General features: G+C 43.1%; 1 protein-coding gene across 2 annotated transcripts in view; it reads left to right on the top strand.

The window, feature by feature from the left end:
* Positions 1 to 20,938, top strand: part of SNAP25 (synaptosome associated protein 25) — a 62,385-nt gene that overhangs the window by 12,150 nt on the left and 29,297 nt on the right. For both annotated transcript variants that reach the window (XM_066316534.1, XM_066316533.1), the window contains exons 2-3: positions 20,036 to 20,170; positions 20,812 to 20,853. In XM_066316534.1, coding sequence (XP_066172631.1) covers positions 20,099 to 20,170; positions 20,812 to 20,853 — 114 coding nt within the window. In that variant the 5' untranslated portion in view covers positions 20,036 to 20,098. The remainder of the gene's footprint in view (positions 1 to 20,035; positions 20,171 to 20,811; positions 20,854 to 20,938) is intronic.

Genomic DNA, 20,938 nt, shown 5'->3' with positions numbered 1-20,938 from the left:
CTTGACAGAGGCATGTGAAATAACTTTGTTTTGAGGCTATTAAAATGCAGAACTGCAGCTGCATGTATGCTGGTCCCATTTCCCCAGCTGAGCTATCACGTTCACCTCTGCAGAAATAGCAACTGTCACAGCAACAGTCACAAGAGATGCAGCCCTCAGAGAATCACACTGAGCAAAGAAAAATATCTAGGACAGTGATTTAGCTTGTCTGGATTAAAATGTTCCTCATAGATGCTTCAGCGTTGTTGAAAGTCATCCTAAAGGAAGACGACAGGCTGTTCAGGCCTGCCATGAGTAACACAGAGGAACAAACAGTTATTGCAGGAAGGCCAACACAGTTTTATGCATAGAAAATTCTAAGCAAGTTCCTGGGAAGGCCAGAACAAGAACATTCGACCTGAATTTCAGAAAAATCCCTTTCTGTGCTATCGTATATTGGAGTACAGGGAAAACTCATGAAACTCACTTTGAATATACCTGTGAGGTATAAAAAGGTTTTGTTCTGGGTGACAGCCTCATTTTCACAAACTCATGGTCACTCTGAGAGGGGAAACCTAGCAAACAAGGTGCAGGGGATCAAAAAAAGTGTCCATCTCAGGACAGGAGTGGATTATTTTGAGTGGAGATAGAGACGTGATTATTTTAAAAATTTTAACAGAACTGCCAGGACCTGTCTCTCTTCAAAGGAAGATGAATGCCTGTGGACTTGTGAGGGTCAGCAGCAATCTGGCATTCTTTGGGCAAATGATACACACTGCGGGACTGCCAAATACAGATGGGCTAAAGGGAAATGTCCAGATGTAACTGCAGATGTCATAGGAAATTAAGCCGCTCACTTGTGCTTGTGATTCAAGAAGTTCCATTTCTAGGTCAGATGACAGCTTAGTTGGCCATTATTGCAAACATCTCTGACTTTTCTTGAAGTATTCTGCCTAGAACCCATAAAAAAAGCAAAGGACAAGTGCCATTTTTATGGGAAGCACATTGTAAGGCCATGTGAAGAATTAACTTTAGGAAGGTTAACAATGAACTAAGGAAGTCAGTTGTTAAAGGATGAGGTTCTTTTGTACCCAATAAAAAAAAGATACACTGACGAAAAGAGCTGCAAATATTTGTTGTCACTGTGAAAGCCAGTATTACCAGCTTTGCATATGTAAAAATGTAAATATTTGTTCTGGTAAACACAAATGTTACTGTTTGTGATCAATTAGGTTTTTGACTAAACTAACCAGTAAAGTTTATTCGTCTACTCTGTTGTAGTGTCCTGTTGAATGATGTCCTGGTAGAGTTGTGAAATATGGGTCACTGAGAGATTAATTGTTCGTTTAATAAATCAGACCAGCAAAGAATATGGAAATACTGTTTAATCAATGCTGCCCAAATGAATTTGTTTCAGATTTCAATCACCTCACTCTGGATAAATGTCTCCATTACTGCTTAAACTAATTAGTATTTCTCACATGAGGACATTTCAATTATATGGTAAAATCTGAAAGCAGAAAATGCAAAATACTGGGGGAAATGTAGTATTTTAGAACAGAGATGTTATGCATTTTGTACCTATTCCAATTCCTGAGAGAACAGTCCTTCCCTCCAGAAGTAACATAACCTATCGCCTCTGTTTTAGTAGCTGGCTGACTAAATGTGTGTGCAGAATTTGTGACAAGGTAGTCAGATCCCCAGGCAGTGAAAACAGAACCTTGATTTGCTGGAGGAGAGAAAAGGAATCAATTCACTCAAAGCTTTGAAAAAGATGACAGTAATTTTTTAGAAATAAATACTTACACTTTTTTTTTTTTTTTCATTTTCTGCAATGCTTCTTCCATTTACGTAAGAAATGAAGAATTTTAATCTTCTTAGGAAGCGCTCTGATCGTTATTTGATTAGTTTATAAAATGAGCATATTGCACATTTCCAATGAAATGGGAAACTTTTTACTGTTTCTTTGCTTACTTGTGTCAGTCTCTCTGTCTGGCATGAGCCTCATTCAGCTCCTGCCAAAGAGTCTCTGCTGATGAATGACATTTGTTCTATTGTTTAGTCCCAAACCCCCCAACACACTTACACTGATTATAGACTTCAGAGCCAAGAAATACTGACATACAATCAGAACTGGGGAGAGAAGGGAACAAAGTTTTTTTGTTTGTGGTTTGAAGATGGGAAAAAAGCTTTCTCAGCCTCAAAACTTTGGTGACAGGAATGTAATGGAAGTGGGATATGTTTACATCTCATTTTTGGATGAGATGAAGCAGATGAGGAGCAGTTTGGGCTTCTCAAAGTCCTGCCATTTCTGGAGACATTGCATCAGATGTCTGGGATAATACGGAAACGGTGTTTGGTAGGCTGTGATGCAGGTTTCTGTCTCTTCTGGAAATAGTATTAAACAAGATATATAGCCCTGAAATTTAGATAGTTTGGAATAGCAGGTGCAGTGCCATGGGTCAGAAAGAAGGATCTCTTTTAAATCAACAAATGGCTGGAAAAATAACATTTTAACACCAGGGTCCTACTGAATTCCATATTTTTACCACAGCATACACACGTGATGGATCCCTTGTGGTACCCTCTGGGCACCTTCTCAATTCTCAGGCTCTGCAAAACGGCCCACCAGAACAGCTGGAAAAGCTGAACACAATTCTCCTTTCCCTGGCTTTGCCCACACTCCATGCCTCTTCTGCCTGTGGGCCTCGGAGTGTCTTAAAAGAAAACAAGCTGATAGGAGCTGCTGTTCCTTTGTGGCCTTGGCTGGGGCCACCAAGGGCCTGAGGTTACCTGCTATCCTGGGAAGGTTGCCAAGGCACCTGCTGGGAGGTGACTTTGGGGACACACGGAAGGCTCGTTTTCTGTGATCGCCTTCTGTCTAACCTTTGATTTGGTGGTGTTTAGAGGCTGCCCTTGCCCTGGGGGTGGATGACCACTGAGGGGCAGAGGACAGCTGTCCACTCTCATTCCTGGTCTCTGTGAGCAGTTGTTGATGCCGCGAACCTCTGGTGCTTTGCCCATAGACCTTCAGTGTGGGACTCCTTCTGCTCCTCAGTGGTTATGGCCTTCATGTCCAGAGGAGCAGGCAGATCCCCGTGGTGGGAAGGCAGGGAAGGACAGAGTGCACCTGACAACTCATCATTTCTCTTCTTAAATGGCCATAAGCACCACAACACTGGGTTTGGATTTTTGCGTTTGGTAACTCTTCGGGCTCTGTTAATAATTTGAGGAGCCAGACTGTGCTGACAGGCCATCTTCACATCTCACCATTGCTGCCTCTGTTAACCACGAGCAAGAGTTAACGAGCAGTGGAAGGAAGGAGCCTTCTCAGCAGCCCAAACGTGGCACATGCCTTACCTAGTCAGGCTTCACTGCCTCCATGACATTAATTTGCTCCTGACCTAACGCTCCCAGCGCTACAGTTCAACGTGTTTATTAATTCTAGGAACGAGCTTTCAGATGAATTTTATTGTTGCATTGAGACACAACGAGGTGAAGATATGTGGGTTCTATTCCATTTTCCATATCTATGCCATAAAATGTTGCATTTGTGCTGCCTGTATTATTTGTGAGCTTGTATTAGTGCTTAGCTTAAGGCCTATTGAAATGTCCTGGAAATAAAATAGCTTCATTAAGCTTTGGCGTAGATTTTTAAATCCTTGTTCATTTTTCAAGTCGAGGAGGTTGAAGCAGCAAGGCTTGCCAAAGAACTAGGATCCCTATGTCATGAAAAGTGTCAGTAGTCTGGCTCAGACATATAAAACTGCTGGGAGAAATTTCCCAGTGGATGATCACTCCAGACATTCATTGACTTCTAACAGGATTCATGGGTTGGTCTACTGTTTTCCATCTCAGGGAATTTGACACATTCCTTAGAAGACAGCACGGGTTATTATGGAAACAGGTGCCTGGACTGAGTGGAGTCATTTTGGGATGTAGAATAGGAAGTGCCACATTTCAGTAGCAGAGAAATTCCTTCTACTTGATATTGACCAGCAGAGGAAAGCTCTGCTTTCAAAGAACGATTCTTAAATACGAATAAATATTGATTTTTCATTACGAATAAAAATCTGCAATCAGACAAGTTAGTCAATATGAGCTACTTTGAAATTAGCCTTGTGAGCTAAACTTTGCTACCCCGGGTTCATAAGGAAGATTCCATTGCTTCAGTATGAGAGAGATTAATGCCCCTGAGAAAGACTGTGCAGGAGTTTTCTTTCTCGCCTTTGCCTGACAGGAAGAAGGATTTTTATAGTTCATTAAAGAGAGTGACCTGTTCCAGGCTCTTAGGCCAAGCCCTCAGAAAAGACAGATTTTAAATCCTTCCCTCAATGAACTCAGCACTAGTTTAGCTCACCCAGCCCAAGGCACTTCACTGCTTCTCAGCAGTGAAGAAAAAGAGGCATTTAGAGCCCTCTCTCACAAGCTGGTGGTTTTTTTTCTTAAAATACAGACTTAATGTAAAATAAATTTCCTACATTTGCCAGTTTCAGCTACAGCTACAGTTATTTCCTTACACCAGGACAAAGTTTTAAGGATCTGTATTTTGGGGTTCGTGAAATGCAGATGGGAGCTAATTTTGCTTCCCAGACTGCTGGCAGCTGTCTGCTGGGCACTGATGATGGTTTGTGTTCATCCAGGGCCTGTCTGAAGTTTCAGACAGTGATTACCCTTAACGTCTAATGAAACCTGAGGAATTAATTAGTCTTTTTTGTGACTCTGCTATCCTGAATTACTTAACCTGGATTCCAGGCAGCCTCATGGGGAGGAGCGGGGAATGCAGGGAAAAGGGACAGAAATAAGGTTGTTGTCGTGCCTCCCTTCACCTGGGTTTAAACAAACGCAGGGCAGAGCACAAAGCCTTGCCAAAACCTGCGCTCCCCCCGAGGCTGCCAAAGCTGAGCCCTCTCCTCACGCAGCAGCCCGGGGAGCTGCCAGGGTCTGTTCAGCAGGGCTCACTGCTGGATTCTGCACACGCTGCAGCAGCTGACAGCCAATCTCCGGGGCATCAAACAGAACAGCGGGCTGGACACTGCAGCACCCCTCCCCTGCTCCGCTCCTGCTGGAATTTAACACCCAGCAAAGCTCCTGCTCAGCATCTGCACCGCAACCTTGGAAGGAGCGCTGGCAGCAGCGGCTCACTGCGGAGACTGCAGTGCCTCTGGCTTGCAGGAACTGGGGGTGCTGCAAGGAGGTGACACCCTGGGAAAGGAGGATTTATGGGTCTGGTTACAGGCTGTGGGAGAGGGGGAAAGGCATCCCACTGCTGCTGGAGCAGAGGAATCCAGTGAGGACAGGCAGGCGCTGCAGAAAACCTAATGGCTCGCAGCACCCCTCTGAGGAGGGGAGCACTCCTTTCTCTCCGGCAGCCACCCATATCCAAAGTGTAATAAACCCACAACATTGATTATTTTTCTTTAAAAATAGACCATGCCCCCCCCCCCCCCCCCCCGGCTCCTTAAATAAATGTCTTGCCCCTGTTCTCTGCAGCTGAAGGTCACCTGAAAGCGCAGCCCTCTCACTACAGCACTGGTGTTTCAGCACGAGTGCGGAGAGCAGCGAGCCCCGGGGCTGTGGCCACAGATGTGCTCCCTGACTTTGCCCATCGCAGGCTGCAGCTGGGCTAAGCCTGGGGAGGTTTTGGACAACAGTTTGGCTGTCAGTCACAGGGCTCCGAGATTACAAGAGCTGAAGTACAGTTACAAAGCTTTCTTAAGCCATTAACTGATGTAAATGGCATAAATATCCCCCTTTTCCCTCAACAATGGGTGTTTTTTTTTTAAATTTGCTTGAGCAAGGGGCTTTTAGTCTACCAGATGGGTCCAGGCTGTATGTCCTCGAGATCTGCTCCTTGGATGAATTTTCAAAGCTGACAAGGGTAACTTCATTTAAATCTGTGGCCTTCAATCTACCCTTGGGTGAAGTGTGAAGACAGCAGCTGCACTCCAAGATCTCTCACACCACATGGATTTTCTGCTGTCTCTGCCACTGGGGCTTCAGGAAGGAAGGCATCATCTCCCTCTCTTTATTCACTTACTGAAAAATTTGTCAGCATGGTGAAAGCAGTTCAGTCTGAAATATCTGAAATGGGCAATATTGCTTATAGAAAACAAATGCTGTTTTAGACACAGAATTGTTCCCACATTATTCTTAGGTCAAGAATGAAGAACCATGGGTTCTTCAGGAATTTAAATTACATAAAACACACAAGCAAACAGTGATTACTTTAGATTTAAATTGGATTACATTCAAATGAAGTTCATGCCCCATCCTGCTGTCTTTACTTACAGGAGTAGTATTTATAAATGTATAGTAAAGCATGTCAATATTCTTGATTGGAACTTATCTTACTAACAAATGACTTCGTTAGCAAGTATTGTTCTTGACTTCAAAATGTTTCCATTTCTAAAAATCCTCATACATTTGCAGGAGGGGTAGAAGTGATGAGAAAGCTTTCCAAAACTAAAACCAGCTGAAAAAAAGAAGGGATTTTGGCTGATACTGAAAGACTTCTACCCAAACCTGAAAAGATGGCTCTCTACTGGTGGATCTCAGAGAAGAGACACATTTACTGTTCCCTGAACAGCCGCAGCAAAACCCTTGGGTGCACCATCAGCTTGAGACACCTCACATTGAACACTGCCTGCTTGGCCACCTGTAAAAACACCTAAAAAACCCCTAAAAACACCTAAATCCCTGTAAAAACCTGCAAAAAGCTGTAAAAACAGCTTTTGGGGTATTTTCTAATGCTTGATCTCACAAGCATTCCCTTAACTCCCCGCTGGGGACATTCCCAGAAGACACCTACCACTGCTGAACACGCCTTTTGGGAAGTGTGCCCCTTGTTCAGACATTTCCTGTGTGTCACAGGCTGTGCAGGGCCAGCTCGGTGCCACCAGGGGCTGAGCCCTGTGCCCCTTGTCACACTGCAGCTCCGAGCCGTGGTGTTCCCAGCCTGGGTGAGGCATCCCTGCCACGCTCTGGAGGCAGCACCGCTGAAGGTCGCTGTCCTTGGGACAAGCTGCGCTCTCCTACCGAGGACTGGAAAAGCAGCTGATACCCAGAAACTCTCTGGATTTATGCTCAGGTGAATGAATGCAGATGTGCCTAAAAAAATGATAGTCTTATGAAGGTGGAGAGGTTGGAAGGCAAATCCTGTTTTTCTGATGCAACCAAGCACTGTTTTAATGTTTAGAAGAATCAGATTGGCTGTCACTATTCATCCACTGCAAGGAATAATTTATTCCTTCCTTTTGGCATGGCTTTTTATAAAGCCTCTGGTCTTAAAGACCCAAAGTCACCTCATATGGGTCCCAGCAAAGGCAGAAAAAGGTTTGGGGATTTAAATGAAAATAGAATTGGAGCTTTCATTGCCAAGTAGTGAGGCAAAATCCCTCTGCCCTCAGCTGTGTGCACACACTTTGTTTGAAATCTGAAGCAGTAGGATATTGACAGCAAAACTGTGGGAATATCCAGGCACAGTTCTGGGAAAATCCTCTATTTGCTGAGTTCTGTGACTTTTTTTGTGACCAGACTGTGATTGCTGTCAAATGTCAGCTATTAATTTTTTTTGCTGAGTTTGCCCTTGCTGTGTCTGTTGTTAGTATGTGAATTGCTCTTGTCCCAGCTCACTGCTGTGGTTCATCATCCAGCAGCTGAGTGAGGAGGTTGGTTTTGTTTCAACACCTGCTAGGGCCAAAGAAACCTCTCAGCCATGTTATGTGTGGACCTTCACACTTGATCCTCAATCTCTGCAGCTCCAGGTGTGCTTTTATGTTTTAGATGGCTGTAAGGCAACCTGGTTTTCTGCTCTGTTTCAGGGTATTTTGTGTGCTGTTTTCTTCATTTCTACAGCACTAAATACACCCTCTTGCCCCCAGCAGTAATTGTACCTTCATAGCCTAGAGATCTGAACATTGAATATTAGGGATTTCAGCAGGAGCCCACACATATCTCTGTTGCTTCCCAGGAGCCAGACTGCTGTGGCTAAGAAAGAGTTAATTGTTGCTTATTTTAATTACATGATCAAATTTAATCTCTTGTACTGTTCAGCAGAGCTCTATGAATCTCATGTGACCCCACAAGACTTACCTAGCTCCCCAATTTCCCAAACCTTTCTCCTGCAGATTTTATCACAGCCTGTTTCAACCTATCCATCCTCCTTAGTGAGAACAAGAACAGCAGCAGAGAAAAGGGGGAGCTCTTTCAAAATGTTTTAAATTCCATCCTTTCAGGGCCAGCATCTGTGGGTTGATGAGATTCAACCAATAATGATGCAACTGTAGGACTTGTGGAAGGCACAACATTCCCACAATGAACAGGAAAACTTTTTACTCCCAAACACAAATTGAAAGGTAAAGGTTAGAAGCCAAACCAGACCATCTTGCATGCCCTTGCAGGCCTTAATTCCTTCACAAACATGTGCAAACTCAATAAAAAGAACTAGCTAAATAAAAATCCCCACGCAGAGAGAAAGATTTTGATCCTCTGTTAAAACAGTTTGAGCGGAAAGGATTTTGCAGCCTCTCTGTTAATCTGCTGATCACGTGGTTGAAAGCGATGCCCTTGAGGCACTATCAAGCCTGTTGTTGAATTGATTGGTCAATAAAAAAAGAAAGGAGAAAAAAAAAAAAGGGAATAGAAGTTGTGCTCTTGTATTAGTACAGCTAAATCCTTGCCTGCAAGTCTGGGTAATCTTCACTGGGCGAATGCGCTGGGGTTTTTCTCATCAGCCTGTGAAGGCTGACATGGACTTCTGAAGAAAGAGAGGTTTCTAAATCACCCTTCTTCGAATTTGTATTACTGATTCCTGGAAAATGTGTAGCAGCCAGGAATTAGTTGTAGGTGTGAATCAGAAAGCAGCAGTGGCCTTTCAAAACAAGTGAATAAGTTTTGCATGTCTGTGGGCTGCTGTTATTCATTCCTATGGCTAACAGAGTTTGTTACTTAGCCTAAAAATGGCAGATGCTTTCAATATTTGACTTGTACCATTCTAAGTGCAGTTACTGTATCCACCTGACACAGTCGTTCCCATTTATTGGTTTTGGTATAAATATTCATCAGTAGAGAATGGTGGATATGACGCAAGGATCTTCCCATTTAATCTTCCAGTTGTACCCTGTGAAGGAAGCAGCCAGATCTTCTCCCTTCTCTGAACAGCATTTGCAGTGCTACAGGGTTTTGGGAATGGGTCTGGACTGGTCAAGGGTCCAGCTTCCCTTCAGGGAGATGAGCTGTCTAACGGCAGCAGGACTTTTGTTATTGTGAATCTGTAAAAGAGCCTGGAAATAATAAAATTTAAACCTGTAAAAGGTTTAGTGGTTTAAAATTGGGTTCCCAGTCCTTTTCATTACATAAAGTGCCTTTAAAAAAAGATACTCTGCTGTGTCCTTAAATTGTGCCTGCTGCATTTTATGTACTCACACGTCTATCTGTGTGTCACCTGTGTATAAACAGAGAAGGAGGGGAGTTAAAAACTAAGTAGGGTCCTTTCTTTTTATAACATGGCTGTAGCTATTTCTTTTTTTCTTGAAAGGAGGTAAGCTTTTCAAAGTTCATGAACTCTTCTTCAGCTTTAAATCCTGCTTCCACAGTTTAAGTTCCTAGCAGAGACCACGACACAAAGTAGAGGAGAGAGGAGCCAGGGGTAGGAAGTGGCAGAAAGTGAGCCCTGAGCCAAGACCATGGCAAAGCACGAGACATCCTTGGGGGATACTCAGAGCACCCTCAGAAAGGTCAACCTTTGTCTTTTTGTTTTGCTTGTTCATTTTTAAAGCTCCTTTGCCCCAGAGAGAACCCACTGGCCGTAGTGAGGAGATCCAGGAAGATTCATTTTGCATAGCAGTTCCTCGAGGGGATGGGCTTTGACTCAGGCCTGCAACTTTGCTATTTTACTGATGGTGTTGCATCTTGACGTGACAGTGCCCTCACCACAGATGGCTGCATGCACAAGGAAAAAAACCCAAGCTGGGAAGTTTCCTTCCTTCTTACTACTTGCTTCAGATACTATATAACAAACAGAAGGCTGGGTAGACAGAGCATGAATAATCAGCGATAACCAAGAATCTCAAAGACAATGAGATAATTTCTTAAATATCTCCTTTTGCTGTCCCTCATAGCTGAAAAAATTCTTCCTTCAGTTAAAAATCCAATCCGACAAATAACATCATCAGCCCAGTTTCATAATGCTTATATTTTGTCAGCTGCTGATTTGACTCTGACGACTTAGTTAAAGAAGATTTCTGCTAAAAATATATCAGCCTACTGCTTGAAATGCTTTTACCACCAGGCAAAAATGAAAGGAAAGGATGTGTATTATAAATATAATGAATAGCTTTGTTTACCACAAATACATGTCAAGAGGGGAAATGTTGTCTATTTACATTCCTGATGCCCTCACGATTGCAGTGTATTTTACTCACCTATTAAAATATTTATATTTAGTAAGAGCTGCATTAATTGAATTTTCTTCATTTCTGTTGAAGGTTCTTACTGGTGTTACACAGCTCAGGGGCAGGGGCAGGTGTGAGCCCTGGGCTGCAGAGAAATCTTGCAAATGCAAACTGAGCAGAAAGAAGTGAAATGTCAGCTGAGTGTGCTGACAGCCCATAACAAACCAACCATCAGGGGAACACCTTATTCCTGTCTATCACTTTGAAATCAAAGTTTTGACAACATTGATGACTACAGGGTTAACTATGTCTCTGCCAATCTTTTACATTAAATACAGAGTTGTTCTTTTGCCACAAAATGCTTTTCTATATTTTTTTCTATCAAAATCAGCAACCATTCCACACTAAGCTTGTAAGTGTGCTACTTAAACTCACATCTTTGTTCATCCAGTCCTAGAAGTATCAGGACTAGTGAAGATGGGATAACACCCATTTTTAACATACAAATTAAGAGCTTCACATCTGTTTTAACTGTGAAGTTATTCATTGTTACGTTCAATTAACTTAAAAAATCACTTTCAAATTAAATAAAGTTACCACAAAATTTCCTCCTGACTTGCAGACTTCCAAAAACTGCAAAAGAAATTAGCTCTGCTTTGTAACAGGCCAATGCAAATGTGCTCTCTTTTCTTACTGTAATACTCATGGGTTTCCTTTCTATCATCCATTTAACCTAAAAATACCTTTTTGCAGTTTGTGGGTTTCCTTTTCATCATCCATTTAGCCTAAAAAAAAAATTTTCTTTCTTCAGTTTGCGAGTTTCCTTTCTATCATCCATTTAGCCTAAAATAATCCTTCTTCAATTTGTGGGTTTCCTTTTCATCCTGCATGTAGCCTAAAAATGTCTTTCTTCAGTTGTCAGGCTGCCTTCTTGGATCATTATAAGAAATTTGAGGATGATCTCTACTGGTTTGCATTTGCTGTCATTGATTTGATCTGCGTGTAATACAAGAGTGTGGAACTCTTCTGACGTTTTGCACTGACTTTGCAGAGGCAGAGAAGACGTAGGAAAGGCTGAGGCAGTGTGGAATGAGGTCTTTTGAACGACTACTCATTTAATGCTCTCTTGCAGAAGCTCAGCTCTCTTTCTCTGCTCTCACTGGGGCTGCTCCTCTTGGTTTGTGAAGGCACAGAAGACTCTTCACCCATGGATCATTATGGTTTGGAATGCTGAGGGGTAATGATTAACTTAAAGCAGGAGATGTGGAAGAGGTTTGGATGTGTATATGGAGTGGGGGCAGCTCCAGGAGCTCTGGCATTCTTGAGACGACTGTGCACAGGGAACAATTTCTCTCTACTGACCTAGGAACATGGAGCCTGGTGGGAATGCCCCAGGAAAATCAGCCATGCAGTTTTCTTATTCCTTGCTGTGTCTTGAATCCTTTGAGAAATGTTTTGTATTACTTTCAGTTCATATTTCTATTCTATCTCAGAGAAACAGAAGGGAGCAAGGCAGACCCCCAGGAAAATCTGGCAGAAAAGTATTTAAGATGCCAAGCACTTCTGTTTGGTGTTTCCACACTCACATCTGCCCCTCCACACACTGCTGGCCTCTCCCAGCACCATCGTCACTGGCTCGTAGCTCCACCTGCAAATCTGACCCCACTAATGGCAGTGGTGACACTTCCTCCAACTTGAAACGGGGCGTGACTTTCACCAGTAGCTTCTAAAATTGGCCGTTAATCAGATTTAGTGGCTTAGGAGCAGTGTAAAGAAACCCAGGTTGAAATCAGATTGAAGAGAAGTTGACTGCTCGTCATTGCTGCAGTGATGGCCAGTGAATATTTTGAAGACTTGAGTGTATTTAGGGTTTGAGTTCTACTGGAAATCATGACAGAGTCAGAAATCTAATCCTCCAGCTAGGCAGATGACTCTAGTTTTTCTCCAAGATTCCAGCCTCAGAATGCAAACAGCTTTGTCACAAGTCAAGACGTTTTCTTTAATCCTCGCCACTAATACCTGGATTTCTTGTTCTGAGCCATCAGGAGCCAGCTATGCGAATGGCAAGTGAGGCTGCCGGGTATTTTGGAGCAGGTATCTCCTGGAAGGACAGGGAAGCACTAAGCCCTTCGAGCAAAGCTCATACCCTCATTTAAGATACCCTGTGAAATGCCAGCCACCCTTTTCCAGAGAAGACTGATTCAAATGGAACTGGCATAACCAACAGCTGGTAGGATGACAGTCTGCCTACCAGGAAAGGACTAACACATCTCATCTTTCACATCATAGGAAATGCTGGGGAAGGTTACAAGTCCTGTTTCTGTACCTCAGAGACAGAGAGAAGGAGAGAGCAGGGAAGAAGAGAAACTATTTAAGCCACAAGACACCAGCACAGGAACAAGCTGCTGTTTCCTAGCTGGAAATCAATTTGTGCTAGAAGTAAAACGCTTTCCAGGTATTGGAGAAGAAATGGTCTGGACTCAGAACTAGTGGGAACACAATAAGCTTAGTGATTCATAGGACATAGCTTGTTAAATTATAAATGAAGCTACATGAGACAGGGAGCTGCAATAACAGGGAATTTGATTCACAGAAGCCTGTTCTGTCCAGGTCTCTGCTCTGTGCTGCTGGCAGAGGTGGTACTCACTCCCCCTAAGTAGGTTTCTTTCTTTATCCTCCACCTCTCTGGTTGGTTGCTCTCCCAGATGAATAGAACAAACATTTTTGTCTTGAATGTTTTTCTGTTTCCTTGGGAATTAAAAAAAAAAATAAAAAAAAAAAAAAAAAAAAAAAAGAAGGAAAAATGTGTGGGTACATAGGTGTAAAAATGACTGCAAAAAGATAACACATTGAGAGATCTGTTTTCTTTCAGCAGTAAAAGGGATAGAAAGTCAAGTTTTTATTACTCTGGGATGACATTGTTGCAAAAAGGCTGGTCTGTGCTTTTATTTGTGTGGTGGGGGAGCCTGGTGAAGCCGCTGGCACAGCTGGAGGAGCCTCCTGGAGCAGCCGTGTTGTTGGGCAGCTGACAGGACAACCCTGACCTGCCCTGTGTTGGGGTGGGGTGGCAGGGGCGCAGTGTGACAATGTGACAGAATGCTCACCAGCATTTATCCGGAAGTCCCAAGTGTCCTGGACCCCAGACAAGGTGCTGGTCCATGCCCTGAAACACCTGCAATTTAAGTAGGACAAAAGAAGGGCAAGATAGGATGGAAGAGAAGGATTTTATCTGTGCTGTGGAGATGGGAGATAGATTCAGTTGTTAAACATGGAGAAGCAGTCCCATCAGGGGTATCCAAGACACCTGCACGGTGCTGATGGATAGAGCTAGCAGCAGGAAACCAAACACCTGCAGCATCTCACACGGCTCTAGAGATCTCTCTTCAGGCAAGGCAAGCAAGCTCGGAGAGTAAAATAAGTTGCCTAAGGTGATGCAGGATGACAGGAACAAATTGGGAATTACCCACCTTTCCTGAATTCAGACTTGCAGGATCTCAGTGCCTGTCTTGTCCAAAGTCACTCACTCCCTGACAAGCTCTCACCAGTAGGCATTACTCTTTACTGAATATCAAGCAAGAATTCAGAATGAAATTGGTTATTATTACTGTACTCTGTCAGCCTGGGCTGTGGAAGTGGGCCCAAAGGCTTGAAGCAAAATGCTGTGCTACAGCAGCAGGAGGGAGATGAGGTGTCTGTACCTTGGGTTAAGGCTGGCAGACTCTACAGAAACACAGTTCCAGCTTTTTGGCTTACTCTGTAACACAAATGTCTAAAAGGTGTTTCTTTGGAAATGAGAATTTTGCTGAAAATGTTGTGGATAAATTAGATCCATGCAATAGGATGTGCTGCAGAATTGAGGTGAACAGCAGACTTTCCTCAAGACTTTATTTCAAATAAAGTTTAGAAATCTGTTTAGAAATGAAATCTGTTTAGAAATGAAATCTAAATAACAATTCCAACTAAATTTTCATCGTCACATTTTATGCCAAAGTGTAAAATGTTTAAATAGGATTTTTGCTTAAAAAATTATCTGATTTCTTCTCCCAGTGCTTTCAGATCAGTCAAAATACAGAAAGAGCAAAAGCAAGGTATGTTTAGTTATAGATGGTATGAATTGTGGAAAGCTCTGTGTCGAAGAAGATGGAGAATGACAGAAGTCAGAAAAGCTGGAGCTTGTGAAGGCCATTGCTGAGAGCCCACAATCTATAAAAACCATGTTTCCATCTCCCTTCCATTTCTCACCAGCTGTTGCCTGTCTCACTAGCTGTGCGCAGCACACACGTGACTCTCCTGGCTTTCTGCTGGGATCTGCCTTCCAACGCTCCAGTCCTGAACACAGCTTCAGGGGGAACCTGCTGGTGTCAGGAACACACACCGCTAATGGTTTCTAAGCGTCCTTTTGCAGCAGGTTCACACTTTTCATATCATTTCACTCCCTGCTGCTGTTATCAGGCAGTTCCTGGTCTAGACTGGGTTTTGAGGTTAATGCCAGTGCATTTCCAATAATCCAGCTGCCAGGAGCCCCTGTAGGGAAGGTTTGTGAAGGTGTTGAAAGACACGGCCAATGTGCTGGACAGGTGAGCTGTAGAGAGCTCCCCACTGGGCAGTGGTAGCTTTGAGGGAGTCCAGCAGGATAAAGGATGCATCCTGTGACAGGAGGATCCTACATAAACCCAGAGCTGCCTTCTGCCTGACCCCATACAGGCTAAACACCCTCTGGATGGCACATGGGAAGCCAAATGAGGGGCAACACTGGGGGAGCAAGGATGACCTCCTTCATCTGTAGGTGCACTTCATCTCCCCCTTTGGCAGTGTTTCTTCTTCTACCAACAGCCAGACAACAGCAGCAACCCGAATTCCACCTTTAAATGGCCCAACATCCATCCTGAGACACTTGACTCAAAGTCTCTCCTCGGGTTTTTTTGTGGCTCTATGAACACCACACCACCATGGTAATGCTTTCAATCCTACAAGATAAAGGGACAAAGAGTGGGATTGACCAACTCCAACTTTTTTAGTAAAACACGCCAATGCAGTCATCTTCTGGCTGCAAATATCCATGGGAAGAGTAGATGTGTCCTTTAATAACAGGGAGAGTGCTTAAAAAAGAACATTTTATTGCTGTGTTGCCTTCATCCCAGTAAATTGCAGCATTTTCATTTTCCTGTATTTATTGCATTGAAGTGTTTATATCACTGTGAAGCAAATATTTGCTTTCAAAGGTCACTCACTGTATCTCACTTCCTCTGGGGATAGACGTAGGTCTCTCTGAGCCTTCAGTATTACTCCATATGGATTATATAATGTTCTTCTTGGCACTACTGAAATGGCAGATGCAGAATTCAAAGTATAATAGGCAATGCCTTTCCATTAGCCAGTCTCTCTTTGTATTTCTCCCTAACATTGTCTGTTGTGCTTCTGTACGAACACTGGCTTAAGGTACGAGACCATCTGCAGGGAATTTGATGTAAATGACCCAAGTGCTTAGAGTTGCTTGTGTAGAAGACACAAAGCACAGCCTGGAACATGGAGTATGCAGTATTTTGTAGCCATGTTTGGGCTTTTTTCTGCTTTACTTTTTCCAAAATGGAAAACCCAAGGTCCTTGTGAAAATTTGAGGCTGAATTTGTATAGCAATTACTGCAAGTCTAGACACAAATTCGGTGAAGTAGGGTCTGAATCTTCTGTAACAACCTACTTTTTTAAATTTAATCCAATTTTTAGATCAAAAGAGCTTAACATATTACATCCCAAACTTTGGTTTTCTGGTCTGTCATCTCTGCAGGGACTGTAGATACAATAAAATGTAGTTTAAGTTAAAAGTACAGAGTATGGTTTGGAGAGTTTATTGCAGTTATAATAGAGGCTCCTAAGGCAATTGTAGGATTTTGATATTTGGTTCAAATTAACTTGAATGAGAACAGAATGCAAAATCTCAACTAGTACCAAATATATAAATTCTGCAAGGAATTTATTACTCCAAGCCCTCAATACTATCTTAGGCCTGTTTCTCTTCTGCTAAAACAAGAGCAGGTTTCAGCGGGCCTGAGTCAGACCTTATGCTTTTGAAAGTCTGTCTAGTATCAGTAAGAGCAAATTCATCATGGTTTAACTTTTCTTGACCAGTCCTGAAATCATTCATTTTCAATGCTTTAAAACATTGGGAATTAAATAAAAGCTTTTTATAGGTGTTCCTAAGAAACACTACAGAGGGAGAACTGTTAATTTGTACTGTAACATAATTCTTCTCTCTAGAAGATTCTCATTGATAACAGGGTTTGATGTTGGAAATTCATGACACTGGAATGGCATTTCAGCCTAAACAGGACTTTTAAAAGAAAATTCTCTCTCTAATCTGTCCTATTCCGCACTATAAATAGCAAATTCTGAAAAAAATTTAAACTCATTCCCTGCCATCTACAAAATTTATGTAGTTTATCATACTGAGTGCAAACCAGTAACCTTTATTGATTCTTGGGCATGGTTTTCTATTAAATGAAGTTAAATCAGCACAGCTGCGGGGCACTTCTGTTTATGACTAAAACTTGATGAAAAATGATTTGTCTGGAAGAATGCTTTTTGCTGTTTCTCAATCCATTCTAAGTGCTTTACAAATACCAAACAATCTCAATAAACCTGTCAAGTTCGATCAGTTGCTGCACAACATCTCTCTGGTTACAAGCTCTGACACTTTTTTTAGCTTGATGCAAAATAAGACGTGTCTGTCACTAAGATGCCATCTGATGGCTCTAACAAACCAGGAAGGGTAACTAAAAAAAAAAACCCACAAGAGCATGGAGTGACAGGACAAGGGACAATGGCTTCAAGCCGACAGGCAGTAGGTTTAGATTAAATGTGAGGAAGAAATTATTGCCTCTGAGGATGGTGAGTCACTGGAACAGGTTGTCCAAAGAAGCTGTAGGTGCTTATCCCTGGAAGTGTTCAAGGTTTGGTTGGATGGAATTTTGAGCAACCTGATCTAGAGAAAGGTGACCCTGTCGGTGGCAGGGGGGTGGGATGAGATGATCTTTAAGGAACCATTCTGTGCTTCTGAGAAAGTCTCCCTGCAGTGTTTCTTTTCTTTTTATATTTTTTTTTAACCACCCATCACCACCACTGGCTCATGATCAAAAAAATTGTAAGGAAAACATCAAAAGTCAGGCTGGAATCTACCTGATAATGGAATTGTCTGTGCAGTTTTTTTAATCTGCAGAGACTGACCAACAGTCAATAAATAAATTGCAGTTGTCAGTAGAAGCCCTCATGTCACCTCCCCTCACTTACAGGTCTGTAATTATTCAGCTGACACTGAATATGCTTAGAAAATGAACCAAATTCCCTGTTAGCATCCCACTCTCTCACTGATGTATCACCTCCCACTTTACAGCTAGTGAGAAGATACCAACAGACACAGCACAGAACCACTTTCCTGCCCCATAACATTTATATGTATTTACCAATTAGATCAGCCCCAAAGCCCTGAGCAAATTGTCCTGATTTTTGCTAAAGCTATGTGCTGCTATTCTGCCAGCATAAGTGCAGTGAGGGGTCTAGGCAGAGGAGAATATTTTAACTAGATGCTCAATTAGTAAGTCCACAGACTTAATCTTGATGTTCTGGTACAGAGGCTATACGAGAAATATTTCAGCTCTGGGTTATGCCTCAATCTGAGAAAAACACTCAGTTTTTGAAGCAGTGACCAGTGCTAGAGCCAGCCTTTGCCAAGTGGGATGGGAGTTTGGAGCATGATTCTTTACTGAAATAACTTCTTTTTATCCCACCTGAGCATGCTCCATTTTCTGGCCAGGAGCAGTGTCTTCCTGGAGCTGTGTGCCATGAAGGGCACCACCAGCACAGCAGAAGGGTGGGGTGGCCTCGAGAGTATCCCCAAACTTTCATGTCTCCTTCCAGAAGAGTGGTTTATCTTCTCCTCCTAAATATCCAAGTGCCCCAGTTTTTGTAAAGCTCATTTCCTGCTGTTTGAGAGCATCCTTGAAGTGTCCAATATCAGCCTGAGTATTAACCACGAAATTAAGCTCTGCCTCTGCATCAGCCAGGGCTGCAGATGAGTTGCCTAAGCTTGGTCCTTCACACTGCTGTGACCACACAGCTGGCAGGACCAGGTGGCCTCCTTCTCCAGCAGACTTTTGGGCTCCTACACATGGTGTGACCCATCACAAAATGTCAGCCTCCCTCTGACAAGGATGTGGCAATGTGCTCAGTGATGAAAGTAGAATGTTGTGCCAGTAGCTGCAGGGCTGACTCCTCAAGGTAGATTTCTTCCTGCTGTAGCTTCAAAGAGGAAAAGCAACCATGAGTGAGGGCACAGCTAATGTGAAGGCATGAAGGTCACATATTCCCTCTTAGATAAGAAAAACAGCAAATCTTTCTGAAGCTGCAGAGGAAATGCAAAGAAGCTGCCTGCTTTCCTTACACCTTTCTAAGCAAACAGGGTGTGATCCAGGAAATATCACTGCCACCCAGCTGTACCTGCTCGGTCCATACCCCTGACATCCTGATGGAGAGCACCATCCAAGAGAGGAATGGTTTAATCTCCAATATATAGTAACTTCCATTTAAACAGAGTTGTTGTTGCTAAAATTTTAGAGCCAAGCTCTGCCCTGACTTATCTTGTTTCATAAAGGCTGCACATATCGCAAAGACAGGACAGAAAACAGCCCCCGGGATCCTGCCTTCTTTAGAGCAGCTTTGCTGAAAGGGGCTGCTTTTGTCCTCTTGCTGTAATTGAGCACGATGGCATCTGCTTTATGGCTGTTTACTTGCAGTCCCCCACAACTTCCCCACCTCCTCTGCACCTGCAATTAGGTTTTCCTGCAATGAACAAATCTAACATTCAGTGAGCAGTAATTTGCAGTGTGCCATGCTTGAATCAAGCAAAGAAATAAGCCAGTGTTGTTGTTATAAAGATCTGACAGATGGTAGGAGGGCCCGCCTTTCTTAATCAAGTCATGCTCAGTAATCAGAGCTAGCTTGAATTTGTAACAAAAAAGAAACCCTACCAAAACAAGGATTAATGAGCTGCATCCTGACCTCTGGTTAGGACTAGCTCAGGGGTGTCCTTCTATATCAGGAGGGATAACAAAGATCACAATCTGACCCACTTTGTGGAGAAGTTGAAAATACCAGTTAGGTCCTACTGCCACTTCCCCCAAAATGAAGGATTCTTCCACGTAGACTTCTCCCAGTCTAGCTGTAAATATTATTTCATAGTCTGAACTATGGCACAGTGAACAAGTCATTAGCCAATGAAAATCTGCAAAGTTCCATAGACTTTAATTTAATTGCAAATGTGTTAGCTGAGCATCCAGCCCTCCAAGCAATGCAGCTGAAACACAGGACATGAGGGGCATGGGTTTGACCCCCTTCACATTAAGCCTTTTAATCCTAGAGAAGAATGAATGGGTTTCAAGATCGTTTCTGGCAGCAAATGACATCTCCTGAGTGTCCAGCTTTGGTATGAATTGCATTTGAAAGGTTAAGAAAAAAGAATGGATTTGCTCTCTACTATGTAGGAATTACAGTTACTATCCAGAATGAGAGTTTGGGTGAGGACACTGATATAATAAAAGCACTTTTGTGGGATTGGCATTTAAGCACGGCTTCTAACCACACTGTTTCTCTTCCTTTTCGCTGTCTTCCAGGCTCAGAAAGCAGCTGAGTGCAAATCCTGATCTGCAGCGTCCCCAAACTCCCCCACAGCTAAGATGGCAGAAGACGCGGATATGCGCAATGAGTTGGAAGAAATGCAGCGGCGTGCCGACCAGCTCGCTGATGAGGTGAGACCAGTAGCTAAAACTGGGAACCTGGGGCTGGGCTTGGTGTGAAACACACAGACAGAAATAGGAGCTGATCTGCCAGAGGATTTTTAGAGCTCTTTTCCATCAGCTTTACACTGAGAGCGGAATTGGAAATTAAATGAGCTGGGGTAAAAGTTAATGTTGTGTTTAGTCTAGATTAGGGCATTTATTGATTGTGAGTTTGGTTGAAGTATCAGATTGTGCATCAGTTTGACTGGCCTCAGAGCACAAGGCAGCAATTTAATATTTTCTGAGGATTCCTTTGATTTGTCAAGCCTATTACATATTAGAAGTCACCAATTGGGTTTCTGAAGAGTCTTACTGAAAACCACAGGCTTTATTTTTAACGTGGAGCACCTGTGGTTCTGAGCAGCATCGCCGCAGTGCGTGAGCAAGGGGAGCACAAGCCTTGGAGACTGCAGCTGCCTCAGGGTGTGCTGAGAACTGCTGCATTAGCCATCCACAGAGCTGGAGATGGAGAGATCACCAGTGCCCTGCTGGCAGCCTGATTTGGAGGGGAGGGAAAGAGTGCAGGAAAAACATCCTGTCAGCATGAGCCTGCATATTAGAGTTGGAAAGCCTAACTTGCCCAATCTGTGTTTTTTCCTGTTTTTTTCCAGTCCCTTGAGAGCACCCGTCGAATGCTGCAGCTTGTTGAAGAGGTAAGGACGTGCATTTCATTTGCACTTCCATTGTGAGCAAAAATGATAGACAGCCTGATACTGGAAGTTTTTTTAAAACTCACAT

This window comes from Sylvia atricapilla, chromosome 3 (assembly GCF_009819655.1).
Source record: "Sylvia atricapilla isolate bSylAtr1 chromosome 3, bSylAtr1.pri, whole genome shotgun sequence".
Lineage (NCBI taxonomy): Eukaryota > Metazoa > Chordata > Aves > Passeriformes > Sylviidae > Sylvia > Sylvia atricapilla.
The sequence above is the reverse complement of the archived record's forward strand: the minus strand, read 5'-3'. Positions and strand labels throughout refer to the sequence as shown.